The sequence below is a fragment of the Poromitra crassiceps genome (genome assembly GCF_964638095.1).
Source record: "Poromitra crassiceps genome assembly, chromosome: 1".
Classification (NCBI taxonomy): domain Eukaryota; kingdom Metazoa; phylum Chordata; class Actinopteri; order Beryciformes; family Melamphaidae; genus Poromitra; species Poromitra crassiceps.
The window spans coordinates 49,303,571-49,322,458 of NC_139623.1; the positions used below are offsets into that span (position 1 = coordinate 49,303,571).

The 18,888-nt window shown below is 44.8% G+C and overlaps 1 protein-coding gene across 4 annotated transcripts in view; it reads right to left on the reverse strand.

Annotated features, from left to right (window-relative positions):
- dbn1 (drebrin 1) overlaps nucleotides 1-18,888 on the reverse strand; it is a 410,797-nt gene that overhangs the window by 24,593 nt on the left and 367,316 nt on the right. For all 4 annotated transcript variants that reach the window (XM_083638790.1, XM_083638791.1, XM_083638789.1 and 1 more), the window contains exons 11-12: nucleotides 8,427-8,552; nucleotides 8,154-8,338 (exon numbers count right to left, since the gene is read on the reverse strand). In XM_083638790.1, coding sequence (XP_083494916.1) covers nucleotides 8,154-8,338; nucleotides 8,427-8,552 — 311 coding nt within the window. The remainder of the gene's footprint in view (nucleotides 1-8,153; nucleotides 8,339-8,426; nucleotides 8,553-18,888) is intronic.

Consider the following 18,888-nt stretch of genomic DNA (forward strand, 5'->3'; position numbering starts at 1 on the left):
TGAAAGGGCTGGCACTGGGAGCATCCGTTTTCCAAAAGTGGCTGGCACTCAATGAGTTAAGGCATTAATAGAGCTGAGCTTTGCATAACGTGAAATGCGGGACCTGTCTGGAGCACTCTGAACATATATGTCTATATGAAAAGTCATAGAATAAACAATTGCCGCAAAAATTGACAAAAAACTAAACAAAATAATACCCAGTCAGTGCCAGGTTCATTAAATTAAAGAAATAAAGTGATCAGATGCGTTGTCTCCATCTTTCTGCTCATGGCATGCTGTGTGCTTGGGTGCAGCTGATTTCTCTCTCTCTGTGTGTGTGTGTGTGTGTGTGTGTGTGTGTGTGTGTGTTTTAATCACGTCATGATCACTACAACATGCAGTGAGGTTCAAATTTAATAAATAGCTACATCTCTGACACCTTGTGACAACCAAAGCACAGCAAATAGCGCTTCCCTGCCAATTCTGAAACAACAGAGCTATGTTTATAGGGGGTAGCCTACATCAACTTAAACTGATCAAATTTGATGAAGACTGCAGAAACAGCAGCCGAAACATGTCAGGTACAAACATTGCCTAACTGGCCTTTATAGATGAACTATTCTAAAAAAATAATAATAATAATAATAAGTGAGGGGGCAGAAAATTGAACTGAGGGTGCAAAGCCCCCTTTTGCCCCCTCGGGGCACCGGGCCCGCCGCGTACAACACCCATTGTGCTAACCTCATCCTGCTGAAAATCCCCAAAACTCATTCTGTAATCGGTCAGTCGTCATTCCATTCTGCTGTGCCCACAGACTGGAATGGCTTACAAAAAACACTAAAACTGGACAATTTCATCTCCAAGTCAGCTTTCAAAGACTCTATCATGGACATATTCACTGACACCTGCAACTGCTTCCTGAACTAGTTCTTATCCCCTGCCTGTCTGCTCCGACTGTTTTCGTTGTTTTAACTTGCGTTTTAATTTGTTCTAAGTAACTTTGTATTTATTTTATCCCCTACACCCTATCCCTCAAAAGGCTGTGCCTTCTGCCAGGTCGCCATTGTAAATAAGAATTTGTTCTTAATGACTTACCTGGTTAAATAAAGGTTAAATAAAAAATCAAATAAAAATCACTTGTGTAAGAGACATGATTGATTTCCCTCTGATCAAGTAAAGTTTGTAACATTAGGTGCGACTTGTATAGTCCAGGTGCTACTGTATAAAGCCAATACGACCATGTTGAAAACTATCTAGAAACATACTGGTGTTTGTTATGCCGAGATCTGTAGGCTACCCCTGGCCTGGCTGCCGGCAAATTCACAAAATGTTTTATTATTCGCGAAACGCCGAGGGCGAACTACGGCATGCAGGTGATTTTCTTCTTCACGCAATTAAGACAACGTGACAATTTCTGACGCAGAAGAAGCAGAATGGACATTTATCCGTTTTTCACAAATACCCCGAAAAAACAAAGAATAGAGGTTGCAAATGGTAAATTGCTTATTAAATCAGTTAGTCAGATTATGCCTGACATTATTGTTGTAAAGTAGCAATGATTGAAGCTTGATGTGCTGAGCTCAATCAAGCTAATGTTATTAATTTGCACTGCTCTGGCTAACATCATTAGGCCTTGATTAACTGAATGCTATTGCTAACTGTTACTTTGAACATCAATTTGCAATGATTCTGGCTGGATATTAACTATTGTAAATTTGTCATAATGAATGCACTTTGTGTACAATGTGTAAATACATTTTATATTGATTGTTTAGGCCTAATTATTTGTAAAGTCACAACACATTAGAGATGTGTGTAGTTCTTCATAGATTTAGCCTCTTCATTTTGCTCTCAAATGCACCACGTTGACGAATTTTACTTTAAAATATACAACATTTTCTTCCGGGGGAGAATCCCCCCGGACCCCCCTTGATGGTCGAAGGCCCATCCCATAGCCAGCTACCTTTCTTATCTGGCTGGCTACTCAGAAATGTGGGGAACCCCCTGATATACCTTATAGGGCTATATTCAGATTAAGTTGTTCTACTCTCATATTTTGTCTTGTATATCGGTCACGGAAGCTTATAGTTTATCCGCCGTCATAACACTGCCGGTGCCACGTGAGAAAGCTGCCTCAAAAGTATAGTTTACCCACTTTTTTTTTTACCACTACAGCACTGTATATTTAAGCAATATATCACGAGAGCAAGTGTGTTGTGGTGAATATATCCCGCTGATAAGCTGTTATCCCACGAGGCCGCAGGCCGAGTGGGATAACAGCTTATCAGCGGGATATATTCCACAACACACGCTGCTCGAGTGCTATATTGCTTTTATAAAACGGTTTCCAAGTATAATAATATAATAATAATAATAATACTATAAGTCCGACTGGCATCGTATTCTGATAGAGTCAGTTGAAACACTACTGTAAGGCGGGACCTCTAGCAAGAAGATAGACGTGCGGGTGATTTGATTGGATCGTTCTGGAGACTGAAGTCGACATTGGCCAATCCTGGCGCTTGCTGAGAGCTTTTTGCAAAGCTCGACACCAGAGCCGTATGCCGACACCAAGTAACGTTACGTCTTATTTAGAAATGCGGGGTTAAGAGTGAGGGCGCGCGAGAGAGGGGTTAAGACATTAGCCCGCGTCTATTCTTGTACAAAACATAATTTTCTGCGAAGTATTAGTAAAGTTATAAGCGAAGATCGATTCACAAGGATCTGAAAACTGTCTCCGCCATTTTGTTTTTGAGGTAACCAAAGCCTAAGAGAGTTGCGCCATCATGCGTCTGGCTGCAAGCGAGTAGCTTTTTGTTTTGACACTACTGTAAGGCGGGACCTCTAGCAAGAAGATAGACGTGCGGGTGATTTGATTGGATCGTTCTGGAGACTGAAGTTGACATTGGCCAATCCTGGCGCTTGCTGAGAAGCTGAGAGCTTTCTGGAAAGCCCAACACGGAGCTCGAGCGCAGAGCTGCCTTTTAGTAAGAGAGTTGCCATGGCAACCAATAACCCATGGCCATGGGTTATTGAACTCGGTTACTGGAATTATACAATGGCTGTGAACCAATCAGATTGCTTGATTTGAGAGAGCCGTTTTATAAATGTATTTATAAAACGGCTCTCTCAAATCAAGCAATCTGATTGGTTCACAGCCATTGTATAAATCCAATAACCCACTCCAATAACCCATGGCCATGGGTTATTGGTTGCCATGGCAACTCTCTTACTAAAAGCCTTTGGTTACCTCAAAAAAAACAAATGGCGGAGACAGCTGTCAGATCCTTGTGAATCGATCTTCGCTTATAACTTTACTAATACTTCGCAGAAAATTATGTTTTGTACAAGAATAGATGCGCGCTAATGTCTTCTTTGCAAAAAAAAGGCTGTTAACCCCGCATTTAACCCCGTAACGTTAGTTGGTGTCGGGCTTTGCAGAAAGCACTCAGCTTCTCAGCAAGCGCTGAGAATGCAGCGCTGCGCTCGAGCTGCCTGTCGGGCTTTCCAGAAAGCTCTCAGCTTCTCAGCAAGCGCCAGGATTGGCCAATGTCAACTTCAGTCTCCAGAACGATCCAATCAAATCACCCGCATGTCTATCTTCTTGCTAGAGGTCCCGCCTTACAGTAGTGTTTCAACTGACTCTATCAGAATACCATGCCAGTCGGACTCATAGTATTATTATTATATTTATATTATCATACTTGGAAACCGTTTTATAAAAGCAATATAGCACTCGAGCAGCGTGTGTTGTGGCATATATCCCGCTGATCAGTTGTTATCCCACGAGGCCTGCGGCCTTTCGGTCGCCGGCGAAAAAAATTTGGGCTTTTTTTTTTCACGTGTGCGCGCGTGCGCGCATGTGTGTGTGTGTATTTGCCATGTTTCCCATGCTGTCAAGCCTCTTAGCTTTCCACCCAGTGAGGAGCATTGCATTAGCACCCAGTGAGAGGACTACAGGACGGAACAGCACCTGGCACCTGAGGCGGTCCCAGGGAAAATATGACGTGTGCTCTGCTGCTGATACTCTCACCCACAAGCAGTTTTTGCCCAAAACGCCCAAATCTCATTTTAAATTAGCATTAGGATTAGACTGTTGTGATGTCATTATTCAGTTTTAACCATCAATAATTGTTCCTTTTCTCATTATTTCATTTCTCAGAGTAAATACTGTATATTTATTTCGAGATTTTTGTCAATTATTTGTGCTGTTATGGTTATAATTAGCCTAGTTACTCACTTCTACACTATCTTAGATTGTGTTACTTATGGATGGCATGGAATTATAGTGAAAATAGATTATCCCCCCTTTTTGCTGGGGACCCCACTTTGAAAACCACTGGCTTAGGCTAGAACTGTTGCGAGAAGGTTTCAGGATTTATCTCTATGCATTAGGCTGTGATTACTATTTATATAAATCTATTTATTCACATAGATTCATGATATATTATGGTATACAGCCTACCTGTGACATCAATGTTTTGATTCATCCTATGATGTCCCACACTCAGGTGTGCTTTCACAAGACAGGTGTTGTCCATTCAATCAGCTAACCTGTCTTTATAATGGCTGTCTTGCACTGTTTGTATGATACTTGACAAAGTCTATGGCCGAAACTGTTGTCAAATAGCGTTAAATTACACTTAATTGCATCTGGAACGAGAGTGTGTCTTCATGTGCACAGTGCTGCACTACTCATTTAGTTATCAACTTTGGAGCGTTATTTACCCCCCCTTCCCGACATCCTAGGTTGACATGCTTCATCCCAATCGATTCCTTATTTCTTCTACTTTCATATGATATAAAGATCACCACTCAAGCTTTAAAATTGAGCCCGCTGTCAGCTATCGATTTACAGGCCAAATTCAGTTAAAAAATGTGTGAATTTAAGCTTCGCGGGTTTTAGGGACCGCTCGTTATTTAGAAAGAGGGTCACTGGAGGGATTTGGTGTGCTCTGAAATAAAAAGCTGTGCCCCTTCCCTGATCAAAATATATTTTTCCTTCACCCTCCCGAAGCGATTTGAAAAATATAATTGACCCTCCCCAAACAATATTGTGGCGAGCTTGCGTGGAAGAATGCAGACTGACACAGATATCTTACTTTTAACCTAACATTTGCAGAAACTCCGGCCAGAGGTGATCGAACACACTAACAGTCTCAGTCATGGTGGCTACATTGATAGTAAAACTAAACATATCCTGGCCACACAAACATTGCCATACCACATAATGCAATCAAAACATGAGCACAACAACATCACTAAACCACGTTTTTAACTGTAACAGTAACAGCTTCCCACAAGAACATGGAACTCCCATAATCCTTTGCGCTGCTTAGAACTGTCACCAATCAGAGTGACCGCCTCCTCCGGTCGCTACATAATGCTATTTTCGCTTGTGAAACAATCTTCAGTCTGTGTATATCAATATTTGTGTTTAAATAGCGGTCAATGACTGATGGAAAAAAAGTTCGCCGGTTCTATTATTGTGCGTAAAAACACAACCCTATGTGAAACATATATGTCATCCTGGTGGTATAAATACCCCTTGTAGACTTAACGTAATTTAGAAGATGAGTGAGCCGTAACTCGGTTCTACTGTGACTTCCTATTATCTGCGCATAGAGCCCATATATATTTTGTGATGCGCCACCGATTCGCCAGATACTGTACACGCCCACTGTCTGGATAGGCCAAGCACAAAGATTGACAGATAGGCCCGCCAAAGAGAAACAATGCACCGGGACATACCAAACAGTTTGGACAGGAGGGGTGTAAATGAAGCAACTCAGTAGTTGTTGAAGTCCGAAAAGCAAACATTACACACACAAAAAAAGTTTATATATTTTTATCGAATCAACATTGTATACCCCTCCCCTGGACTCAAATTAAAGAGAGTGTACCCTCCCTCAGACTAAATTTAAAACAAAATTACCCTCCCCTATTTTCCTCCAGTGGACCCTTCCCTAAATAACGAACGGTCCCTTAGTATAAGAAATTACAGGATGAAACTTCATCAATACGACAAAAATAGCGCTGCTCGGTGAACCATTTCCACGCCGAATTTAATAGAAGGTTCGGATAACTTGAAATCAATTGACTTACTTGAATATCCGTGCTGTCTGTAGGGGAAACGCTGCAGTCGAGACGTTGCAAATATTCCAGTTTTCTGACATTGCAAAAAGCCCGTATCGCGCAGCTCAAGTCTCCCCGCAACTCGAAACTCGTTTTGGTGGTAATCCAATATCAACGACTGTCTGGCTTATGAACACTTACTGATTGATAAAAAAGTAAATAAAAATAAGAGGGAAATATGATATGCTGCTACTGTCTCAGTAAATCCTTCCTGTCAGGTCAAGCAGTGGATTTCATCTCCTTGATTCAGCGTGACCACAGACCAGCCAGTGGAACAACGTTGCCGATTTTCAGACGTATTCAGCATTGGACAATACAGAATGTCAATCAATGTCAAGCAATCTATCAATCAAACAACAACCAATTAGGGTTTCACCTGGTTTCACGGGCTAAGGGAGAGCTCCCCTCCTCCTCAATCTGATTCGTTGGAAAACACATCACTCTCACTGTTTTCTGTGAATTGCAAGTCTTTTTCAACCAATCTTATTTTTTCATTAGATAAATTACCAAATAAATCAAGCCCACAGGGCGGGTGTTTTTTAATCCCCTCCCCCATGCTGGGACCAGGGCCAGAGTGACTCGTCTGCATGGAGCTATATAATGAATGAAAAAATGAGCGTCTGCACATAAGAAAAAACACATTTGATTGATATTTTATTATAAAAAAAAATATGAAAAATGAAAAATATAAAAATAAAAATAAAAAATATATTTTTTTAATATATATTTTTTTTATATAAAATCCCCAATCTAATAGAGGAGGACCATCCTCCTATGCCTCACTGGAAAAACCTCCTCTGATATATATATATATATATATATATATATATATATATAGTAGGGCTGGGACTTTAACACGTTAATTTCGATTAATTAATTACAGACAAATTAACGCGTAAAAAAAAATCACGCATTTTAATCACAGTTTATTTTTGCACTCCAGAGACCACTGAACGTCTCTCAGTGGACGAATTCCAGGCATACCGATCATACCAATGAGAACGCGTTGCTTGGCCCGGTGGATGGGAAGTTTAGATTAAAAAAACTCCCTGATGGAAGCGTGGATAAGAACACGGTTGTTCATGGCAGCCTCCGGTATCACCTCAATGCTAAACATGTTGCAGATGCCTGGAAGCCAGAGCTAACGTTAACTTAGCCGCTCATCATGCTTGTACCAGTAACAATACCACTTAGCTGCTAGTCACGGCATACACATGTTCAGTTGATAGTTTTTAATCATCCACTCCAAAGTCCGTCGTTGTAAGGTTGGAAAAACACGAACAACTTTCATTCCACATCCACAACTGTCACAGGTTACATCCACTGTTCTTTCTCTTGCTGGATAATATCAAACTAATCAAAAAGGACACGGTATAAAAACCGTGCGTCTCCACAGCTAGTCTCTGCCTCAACTGAACCGATTCCATCGTACAACAGCTTAGCTGAGGGTGCAGGTGCAAATCTCTTAAAGTGACAGTACGCGATTGTCAAAATAAATGAAAAAGCCTATTCTAGACATACAATAATAACTTGAAGTTAAATTTAAGGGAAAAACGTACTTATTAATAATGGTTAACTTACTTTTAATATTCTAAATGTCAAAATGTATAACTCAAAATGTGCATCTATTAGGAATAGAACAGATAGGAAAACTATGAGAAAAATATCAAGCCAATCTTTGCCTCATAATGCTAACGTTAGTCCTAGTACGAGCAAGTAGAGTAGCCAACCCACACTCGACCAGATGACGGGGTTCAGAGCCAAGATGAGTAAGTCGACGTCTGACAAGTACACTACAGCAATATGTATTGTCTATTCATTGATTCACTCCATACCAAAATACATTTGAGTTGAAAAATGTTGCTTCTTGTATCAAATGATGATATGCGATTATATATTTTTTAATCGAGTCCCACCACTAATATATATATATATACGGTATATATTTATATATATATATATACCATATATATACCATATATATAAATAAATAAAATCAAGTACTTGTAATGGAGTAAATGTACTTGAGTACTACCCACCTCTGACTGGGAGGGGGCGGTGCAAGGTGCACAGCCGCTGTCCCATAGGTTGACCAGGCTGTCTGTGCCAGACTCCCACACGGAGAAGTTGGAGGGGTCTGAGCGGGCCTGGGGGGCCACGCTCTGGACGGGCTTGCTGGGCGTCGACTCCTGGACCGGAGACTTCTGCTCCCGTGGCACCGAACCTGAGGAGGAACCAGAGTGTGTGGCTGGGATTGTTTTCACCTTGTGAGTCTGTGTGTGTGTGTGTGTGTGTGTGTGTGTGTTTCTTACCCCACTCGTTTCTGCAGCTCTCCTCCTCCCGGCTGACGTCCTCTTTGATGGGCGTAGTGACTATTTTGGGAATGGGCGAGGCGGCTGCCATGTTGCAATCTAGGCTCACTTCAGCATCATTGTCCCCTGGTGGGACAGAACGGCACAGCAACAAACAGTCAAAAAGGGCGGCACAACAACAACAACAACAACAACAACAAACTCCTCAGGCTCTATCGTTGCAACGGCCTAAAAACTGCGCTTAGTGCCAGGCGCAGTACAGATTAGTGGGTGTGGACCAGCGCACTCGATATTTTGGTGTTCGCGCTACAGGTGGCCTTAAGCATTATAACCATGCCTTTTAAGCGTAAAATTATGCACAATCTGCTCATTGGGGAAGTGCAGTAAACGAATCACAAGCTTCCCTTTTAAGCTCCAATTCCACGGAGCGATCCAGTCCGGTCAGAAAGCCAAGCGCTCTGCTCCCCCCCTCCCTTTCATCCCCGTCTGTCTGTCTCCATATATAGGCTATTATTCCATATTATTATGCTTCTCAAACCAATCTAACTGCAGTTTAAATACTGCAAGCATGTAAATACGCTACACTATAGCAAGATCAAAGTGAAAAGAATGTTCTAAAGGCATTGGCTAGAAAAATATAGCCTATCCCTATGTCATGATGAGATTAGATTGGTGAAAGTTTGTCCAGAATGATATCGTTTTCTCTCCCCTGCTGCACAGGTAGGATGATGCACATAAATATAGCCTACATTATGTAAAGTCATTGCATAAATGTGTTTTTATTGTAAAAGTAAATGTGAAGTAAGGCTAATCTTATTGGAGCGGAGCGGACATCATAGGACATCACAGTAGAACCGTGTTACGGCTGTCTCTCATCTAAATCACGTTGTATCTGCAAGGGATATATATACCACCTGGCGTACATATATGTTTCACATAGGGTTGTGTTTGGATTTGTTTTATTTTGGCCAATATTGAAATGTTCGAGAATTGCATGTTGTGTGAACAGAAACATTATTTCTATCTACCACTTTAGGCAATTTAGGCTGATTTGTTTGATATTTATTCTCGAAATGTATTAGTCTCAATGCATGCTGGGAGATTTGAGGGAGTGAGAGAGAGAGGGGGAGAGAACAGCTTTTTTTCCATTTGTGCTGCGCAGGGAGTGAGAGAGAGAGAGAGGGGGAGAGAACAGCCTCTGAATGACAAGGGCTCAAAACTACGATATAACTACTTTTTTTCCATCGCGCGAGAGAGAGGGAGAGATAGAGAGAGAGGGGGGGGGAGAGTGTGGGATGGCAGAGGAGAGCTGTGCGTAAATACGCACAATATCCATGGCGCACTGAATAAGGCCTGGTTTTGAAAAGCGCTAAGCGCTAAATTGACGCCAGGTGGGAAGATATCATTAGGCCAGTATTTAAGGCCGAAACGCCCATTCTGGCACTGCACCACGCCTCTTTGGCGTAAAGCGCATTTCGGGGCCTAAAACCATGTTGCTATCTTCCCGAGGCAGGCGCAAGGCACGTTTTCTTGCGTTTAACGCCAGTTTTTGCGCCTAAGGCCTGTGGGAGAATAGGGCCCCTCAAGTCACCAAGATCCACTGACAAGACGACGTCACACTCCTGAATCAGACGTGCTGAAATAACACAGAATCTGTCTCATCTGACTGGAAACACACAGGTACAGTATGACATCACATGAAAAATCTATTTTGTGTTTTTAGTTTTTCAGTTATTATGGAATTTCTTGAATGAAACTGAATTAATTCATTGGCTGATTGACAGTAAGGCTGCAACTAATGATTCCCGTTATTGATTAATTTAGGCTACCAATTATTATTTTGTTTAACCAAGTAACCACATAGCTATAATGTCAATCACCTTACCAGAGTCCAAAGTGATTCTAAAAATTGCTTATTTAGACCAGCAGCAAAAAAAAAACAAAGTGTGAATTTTATAATATTAAATGGGGGGGAAGTAAGCAAATCTTAGCATTAATGAAGCTGTAACCACCGAATTTGTGGTATTTTTATTTGATGAATGAATAGCGCGATTAATCGCTTGTAATACACTAGGCATCTCGCGCCTTCAATTCTAGGCTTGCGCGCTGGCCCTGCAGCTCACATACGCGGCCTCACCCTGGCTGAATTGAATTTGCTCTCATGACATGACTGATGACATCATCAGTGGGACTCTTATGACATCACTGATGACATCACAACCTCCTATGACATCACTGATGAGGTTACAATGCCTCTGACATCACTGATGATGTCACAATTTATGACATCACTGATGACATCAGTGGGACGGGACAAACAGACAGAGCCCTTACTCAATTGTATACAAAACTAGGAATCTCGCCCGCTTGCGGCCTCGCCCGTCCTGCAGCTCGCTGAGCTGCCCCTGCAGCTCGCCAAGCTGGCCCTGCAGCTCGGCCGCTGCGCGGCCTTGCGCGCAACTCGGCTGCTGTGTGGCCAATGAGACCAGCATCACTGATGATGTCAGATTTATGATGATAAATCATAAATCACTGATGATGTCATCAGTGGGATTTATGACATCACTGATGACAATCACGGTGGGACAGAGAAACAGAGCCCGAGCTCCCTCATCAGTCGTGAGTTTCTTGGCTGGAGGAGCTTCAGCACCTTCTCTGGCCCATGGAGCTCGCTTTTTCTCAGCAGTAGTCATAGCCCTTTTCTCAGGAGCTAATGATCCTCTTCAGTGATGTCACTCACTAGGTTTTATTAAATCACTTATGACATCAGTCATCAGTGGGATTTATGACATCACTGATGACATCAGTGGGACATCACGGATGATTTCACAGTGGGACAATCACAGTGGGACAGGGACAGACAGAGCTCGAGCTCCCATTTATGTTGGGGATACTAGGCATCTAGTCAGTGCCATGTCATCAGTGGTTTATGACATCACTGATGATGTAACAGTGGTTTATGACATCACTGATGATGTTTGGCATGTTTGGCATTTCCTTTGGAAATTTTTGGCATTTCACAAATTTTTGGCATTTTTCTGGCATTTCATTTTTGGCATTTTGGCAAATGTTTGGCATTTCCATGTTTGGCATTTCCAGATGTTTGGCATTTCCTTGATTATGGTTTTTGTTTATTTGACCAGCTCTTTTATGTGTGTTTTATCTTTTTATCTGGTTTTATTGGATGGTTTTTATTCGTTATCTTATGCACTGAATTGTGACATTGGATATGATAACTTCACTGTAATTGCCTGCTTGTGCAGCACTTTGTAACGGTTGTTTTGAAAGGTGCTATATAAAGAAACGTATTATTATTATTATTATTAATTGGACTGCTGCACTCATTGTAAACTGCTCTGGGCAGGTGGTTTGGTTAAACGGTTAAAAAGTAATAGTAAATGTGGTGACAGTTGACGGGCTCATTGGGCTAAATAAGAATGATCAATTATTGAGGTGTAAATGGAGTTTTTGGATAAAAGCGTCCAACAACTGACACCATGTTAGAAATACTTCCATTTGAAGAGCGTGAATCACGTCAAGATTGTGCTGAAATTGAAGGACGGTATACATAATTAACTCATTGAGTGCCAATGACGTCGATCGGCGTCAAAGTAAATAGTAACGTTGAGTGCCAATGACGTCGATCTGCGTCAAATGCGTTTTTTGACGGTGGGACGTGGATCAAAGCCTCAGGCATCTCCTGTACAAATATTGGAGCTATTGAAGGTGTATAACCTATTTTACGGACTCATTAGGTGGCGACAGTGCTCTCCAGATTAGAGAAAGGTCAGGAAAACAGCAGGAAAAAGCCCCGTGATGAAAGAGAAACCGATGCATGCTGCAGCCAGAGCCATACAGATTGCTCTGGCTGGAGCTGACGTTGGCTGCGAACAGCAGTCAATCCGCGCCCACAACTGAGCCCCTCTGTCTCTGCTGCATAGTTTCTCCACACGATTAGCCGCCAGAAAAGCAGCACCCGACGCCGAAGGGCCAAACCATTCTCAGCAGTCCGGTTTGGCTTTTCGGTGTCGCGCTGGGAGCCGGCGCACAAAAACGGAGCACTCCGAAAATAGACGATGGGTGCGTTAGGCTGTGTGTTATGCTGCCTACACACTAGAGGATTTTCAAATCTTAACCGATTTTAAAAACATGAGAGACCACAGACATAAGGACAATTTCATCAGATTTTAACATTAAAATCGCCTGAACGCACACACTAGACGATTCGGCCAGACTGCGAGACCACGCACCAGCTGTTTGAAGTACAGACTCAAAGCGATTGCAGCAACTAGACTGTAGGCTGTTTATATCCCACAAAACTGCATTTTTTTCCCACAGACAACAACAGATGGCTCTCCAAACATGCACCGAGCGGCGGGTCCACTACAAGCAGGCGGACACCCTCGCAAAATGAGCTAAAACAACGTCCTGTCTGAGAGGTTATATTACAGCATATCTGCTCCCTTGAAGCAAACCGCTCCGCTCCGCTCGGCACATGTTTGGAGAGCCCTCCGCCGCTGTCCACCCTGTTTGAAGCTGCTGTGAGGATGCTGGGGAGAGAGGAGCTACATGGCTCTGCTGTTGCTCGTTTGTTGTGAGCGCTGCATTAACATCCGGGTATGACGCGTCGACGCGTCCTGGTCTGCTCGCTCTCATTGGCTATTGAGGGTTCCGTCGGGAGACAGCCATCGTAAATATCAAACATGTTTGATATGCCCGATTCGAGATCGGGCAGGCTCCGATTCAATCAATAATTTATTGACACCAGACACTTGACAATTATTTTGACAAAAAATCGGTTGAGACTAGCCTCGAATCGGGCCACGCCCCCCCGAGGGGAATCGGGCATTAAATCGGGCATTTTATCCTCTAGTGTGTGGGAAGCATTAGTGTGGGGAGGAGTTTGCAGCTGAGGAGGGGGAGAGGGGGGTGGGGCACGCAGGGCACCACACAACTACACCACGTCACTACATCAGAAAATATTAGCTTCAGAGTCAGTGAATGTGCTTGAAATGCTTCATTTCACAAAAGGCTGAATATCTCAGCTTCTAATTTGAAACGCCTGTTTTTGCTCATAACTAAAGAACGGAAAATGGTATCAATAAACTTTTTTTTTCCTGATGATACAATAGAGTCTCCTCGTTCTTTGTGCGTGTTCGGTGTTTACATAGTAATATCACACAATATTCTGTGGGCCTCGAGAAATCCACCACCACCCGACGCAACCTAAAAACTCTCTCACCCGACTCCCTCTCTTCTACCGTCCTCTCCCTACTTCCCCCTGCCGAGCAATTTGCTCTCCTGTCCACCGACGAGGCTTCCACTACTCTTCTCTCCTCTCTCTCCTCCGCTCTTGATTCTCTTTGCCCACTCACCACTAAGCCTGCCCGATCTTCTCCCCCTTCTCCTTGGCTGACTGAATCTCTGCGAACTTATCGAACTGAGCTTCGGGCAGCTGAGAGAAAATGGAGAAAATCACATCTCCCTGAAGATCTCTCTTCCTACCACCTTATCCACTCAAACTTCACTGATGCTGTCTCTAAAGCAAAAACCTCCTTCTTCATCTCTGAAATCCAGTCCTCTGCATCCAATCCCAGTAAACTGTTCGCCACCTTCTCCACGCTCCTCAACCCTCCCTCCCCTCCCCCTCCCTCCTCCCTCTCTGCTGATGATTTTGTAACCTTCTTTACTAAAAAGGTGGATGACATCCGCTCCTCCTTCCATCCTCCAGGCACCCTCACTAACACTCCCGACTCCAATCCTGCTCCTCGGCCCCCTGTCCCTGGATTTCCTTCCTTCTCTCCTCTCTCTCCTGATGAAGTGCTTAAACTCATCAGCTCAAACCGAGCCACTTACTGCCCCCTCGATCCTATCCCTTCCTCTCTCCTCCAAACCATCTCACCTAACATATCTCCCTTCCTCACTACCTTCATTAACTCCTCTCTGTCCTCTGGTCTTGTCCCGCCTGCTCTAAAGACTGCAAGAGTCAAGCTCTGCTTAAGAAACCCTCACTTGACCCTACTGCTATTCACAACTACAGACCTGTCTCTCTTCTCTCATTCCTTTCCAAAACCCTCGAACGAGCAGCGTCCGAACAACTTTCTCTCTATCTCTCCCAAAATGACCTCCTGGACCCTCTGCAGTCCAGTTTCAAGGCCTCTCACTCCACTGAGACAGCTCTTCTTGCTGTCACAGAGGCCCTTCACACTGCTAAGGCCTCATCCCTGTCTTCTGTTCTTGTCCTCCTTGACCTGTCTGCTGCCTTCGATACAGTCAACCACCAAATCCTTCTTTCCACTCTGTCTGACCTCGGCATTTCAGGCTCTGCACTCTCCTGGTTTGCTTCCTACCTCTCGAACCGCTCATACCAGGTCTCATGGAGAGGGTCCCTCTCCAGATCCTGTCCTCTTACCACCGGTGTCCCCCAGGGCTGAGTCCTGGGCCCCTTACTTTTCCTTCTCTATATCAGATCTCTTGCCTATGTGATCTCTTCTCATGGCTTTTCTTATCACTGCTATGCTGATGACACCCAGCTTTTCCTTTCCTACCCCCCCTCTGACACTCAAATCGAGGCTCGCATCTCTGCATGCCTCAAAGACATTGGCGACTGGATGTCTGCCCACCACCTCAAGCTCAACCTTGGTAAGACCGAGCTACTCTTCCTCCCAGGAAAAGACTGCCCTCTCGCAGATCTCTCCATCTCCATTGACAACACCACTGTACTTCCCTCCCAAACAGCTAAGAACCTTGGGGTGATCCTTGACAACCAGCTGTCTTGCTCTGCCAACATAGCTGCTACAGCGCGCTCCTGTAGGTTCTCTCTCTACACTATCCGCAAAATCCGTCCCTTTCTCACAAGAGAAGCGACTCAACTCCTGGTCCAGTCTCTTGTCTCCTCCCGCCTGGACTACTGCAACGTGCTCCTGGCCGGCCTACCTGCCACCGACATCCGACCGCTTCAGCTCATTCAGAACGCTGCAGCCCGTCTGATATTCAACCAACCCAAATTCTCTCACGTCACTCCCCTCTTCCAGGAGCTCCACTGGCTTCCCATCTCGGCCCGCATCAAATTCAAGACACTGGTACTGGCCTACAGGGCAGTACACCAGTCAGCTCCCCGGTACCTGCAATCCATGGTCAGGTTCCAAACCTCTCAGCGCTCCCTTCGCTCCTCCACCAGTGCAGGTCACCTCGCCCCTCCTTCGCTACGGGGGCTCAAAAGTCGCTCATCCCGATCTCGACTCTTCTCGTCCCTGGCACCTCAATGGTGGAACGAGCTTCCACCTTCGGTCAGGACAGCTGAATCACTGCCGATCTTTCAGAAAAGACTAAAGACACACCTTTTCAGGCTCCATCTGGGCCCTTCTTGATCTAACTTCGTTCTCTCTCTTTCTTAAAAAAAAAAAAAAAAAAAAAAACTAACCAACCTTGTACCACTAACCTAAACTTGTACCACTGTTCCTTCAGAAGTTGTAGTTATCATAGACTGTGCTCCATAGTTGATTGCTCTATTGCTGACAAAAAATGTGTTATTGTAAGTCGCTTTGGATAAAAGCGTCTGCCAAATGACGTAATGTAATGTAATGTAATGTAAATCACTGAAAACGCTCTGAAACTCTGGCACTGGGAGCGTCCGTTCTCCAAAAGTGGCTGGCACTCAATGAGTTAATAAGTATGGGGTCCTGTAAGGGAAGCAGACGCAGCGGAGAGGAGAGTAGAGGACATCCCACACAATGTCACCGCCGCCGGGGGACGTGCGATGCCATTAAAGTGACAAATCACATCCAGCGCAGCAGAGTCTTGCTTGGGTGGGCTTTCCAATTCACCTTGGGGGTCAGCTCCTGAGGTCGACTCGGAACATCAAAGGACCCAAATGAGGAGAGCGGTGTGTGTGTGTGTGTGTGTGTGTGTGTCAGAGTCCTGCGCGGGTCTGATTATCAAGACCCGGTTCCGCCCCGCCCCGCGACGTGCAGTACCGACCCCGCTCCGCGAACCCGCACATATGATCAATCAGTACCGCAACCCACCCCGCCCCGCAGACATGAGACCCGCCCCCCGACCCGGAACCGCATATATATAATAACCATTAATCTGCAGTGCAAACATTTTGTAGTGAACCTAACGAAACTGCCACCGTTTCACACGAGAGGCGAACAGCAGTCTTTCTGGCCGAGACTCGTCAGCTGATGTACGTTAATTAGCTTTTAGCAGCTGCTAGCTCACTAACCAGCTGGATAGCTCTGCTATCAGACACACAGACAGTTACAGCAAGCAAAGTGACTTACCAGCTATTTCCAATATGTCCGGTATAATCCATACTGCCTTTATGATTGCTGTTGGAGGAACGTAAATCCACGTTGGGATGAGACCTCTCCACTTTCACGCTATCCATCCATGACATGTTCTTGCCTGTTGCTATGAAAACAGCCAGTGTGTATGTTTGACTGGAAGCTAACGTTAGCCTACTATATTATCTGTCCGACTCGTATTGTCTCCAATCAATCACCTTGACCGCAGCTGATTTTGAATGTTTTGTGCAGTCCATATAGCGTCACACATTGCACAGTATGCGCATACTTGAAACGATGCCGGTTATGTAAACAAACTGCGAAAACGTGCGTCAGAAACTTTTCTCCTGTTCGAGTCAGACCAGCTGCCAGACACCCCCCCTGCCAGACACCCCCCCCTTGCCAGACACACCCCCTGCCTCCATCTGAGTGCAACAGAAAAACATACAAGGCTCATACATTGTCGTTGTTCCACCCGCCGCCCGTCCGCATTTATTAATTTTTACCCGCCGCCCGACCCACCAATTTACAGAAGTGTATTTTTTACCCGCCCCCCGCGTTTTTTTGCGGGTACCCGGCGGGGCCCCGCGGAACCCCGACCCGGTGCAGGACTCTGGTGTGTGTGCGCGCAGGATAGCTCGGCTGCGAAATGAACGAGGACATTGAATTGAACAACGAATTGTTAAACTTCACCATTATTTCATTTACAAGAAGTGAACACAAGTCAAGAATGTAGAAGAAGTAGACATCTCTCGCGCTCGATTCCCGCCCTGCAGCTTGCATACGCAGCTCGGCAGCTGCGTGGCCTCACCTGCTCTATTGGCACGTGGGTGTGTGTGTGTTGCTCACAAAATGTTATTGCCCTTAACTTTACATGCGCGTGTGTGTGTGCCCCTTAAGTTTACATCAGTGCATATGACAACATCAGTGATATCATACGAAAAAGCGTGCTCGATTCCTAGGCTCGCCCGCTGCGCGGCTTCGCCTGCCCTGCAGCTAGCCAAGCTGGCCCTGCAGCTCGCCCTGGCTGCTCCTTGATGGCATACTTGATGCTGGATCACCTGTCCTGGAGCTGGCAACATACAGCTGTCTATGGATGAAGACGGGCGTCTGAAGCCAGACTCCCACTTCTTTCAGTGTCTGCCCCTGGGACTTGATTTTGCTCTTATGACATCACTGATGACATCATCAGCGCGACTCTTATGACATCACTGATGACATCATCACTGGGACTTTGTGTGGGTGTGTGTGTCTGTGTCTGTCGCTTGTGTGTGCGTGGTGTCACAATGCCTCTGACATCACTGATGATGTCAGAATTTATGACATCACTGATGACATCATTAGTGTGTGTGTGTGTGTGTGTGGAATTGATGACATCACTGATGATGTCATCAGTGAGACAGACAGACAGACAAACAAACAGACAGAGCCCTAGCTCCCTTTTATAATAATTATATACAGTAGATAAGATGACTGTTCTGATCATAGTTTCTCTGTTATCTTTCTACCTACAATACATACAGTCATGGAATCCTGGACAAAATCATATATAACACACACACACACACACTTCGAGATAGAAAATCTCATCAGATGGTTGTTCGTGGCTCTGATGTAGACTATAAATTGGGGGTTATTGATATGAAAAAAGTCAAGAACCACTGTTTTAAAGTGTAATAGTTTTTAGTGTTTTGAACTGGGAACTGGTTTGAACTGGCTCCAGCTCCACCCAGCACGCGTTCTGAACTTCTGCCACCACAGAGCCTGGGAACATGCAGAAACACATTACAGCACAGTACAGCACAGCATGGTCCACTCCACTGACGTCACAGGGCACAGATCCATGGCACACCCGTGGGCACAAAATACAGGCGTGGCTCGACGACGACACCACGCGCACGCACACACACGAACGCACACACGTACATGCACATGCGCACACACACACACACACACACACACGCACTCACGGATTCAGTTGGTCAGGAAAAGGAGTAGGAGGTGTGTGTGTGGGGGGAGGCGACGGAGTCCGCCAGGAGAAGCATGTGATTTGGGGTGGGGAGGGGTGTGTGTGTGTGTGGGGGGGTGGGGTGGAGAAGTGATAGAGAACAAGTGAGAGGTGTTTAGACGGGTGTAGAATACAGTCAAGTCAAGTTTATGTGTATAGCACATTT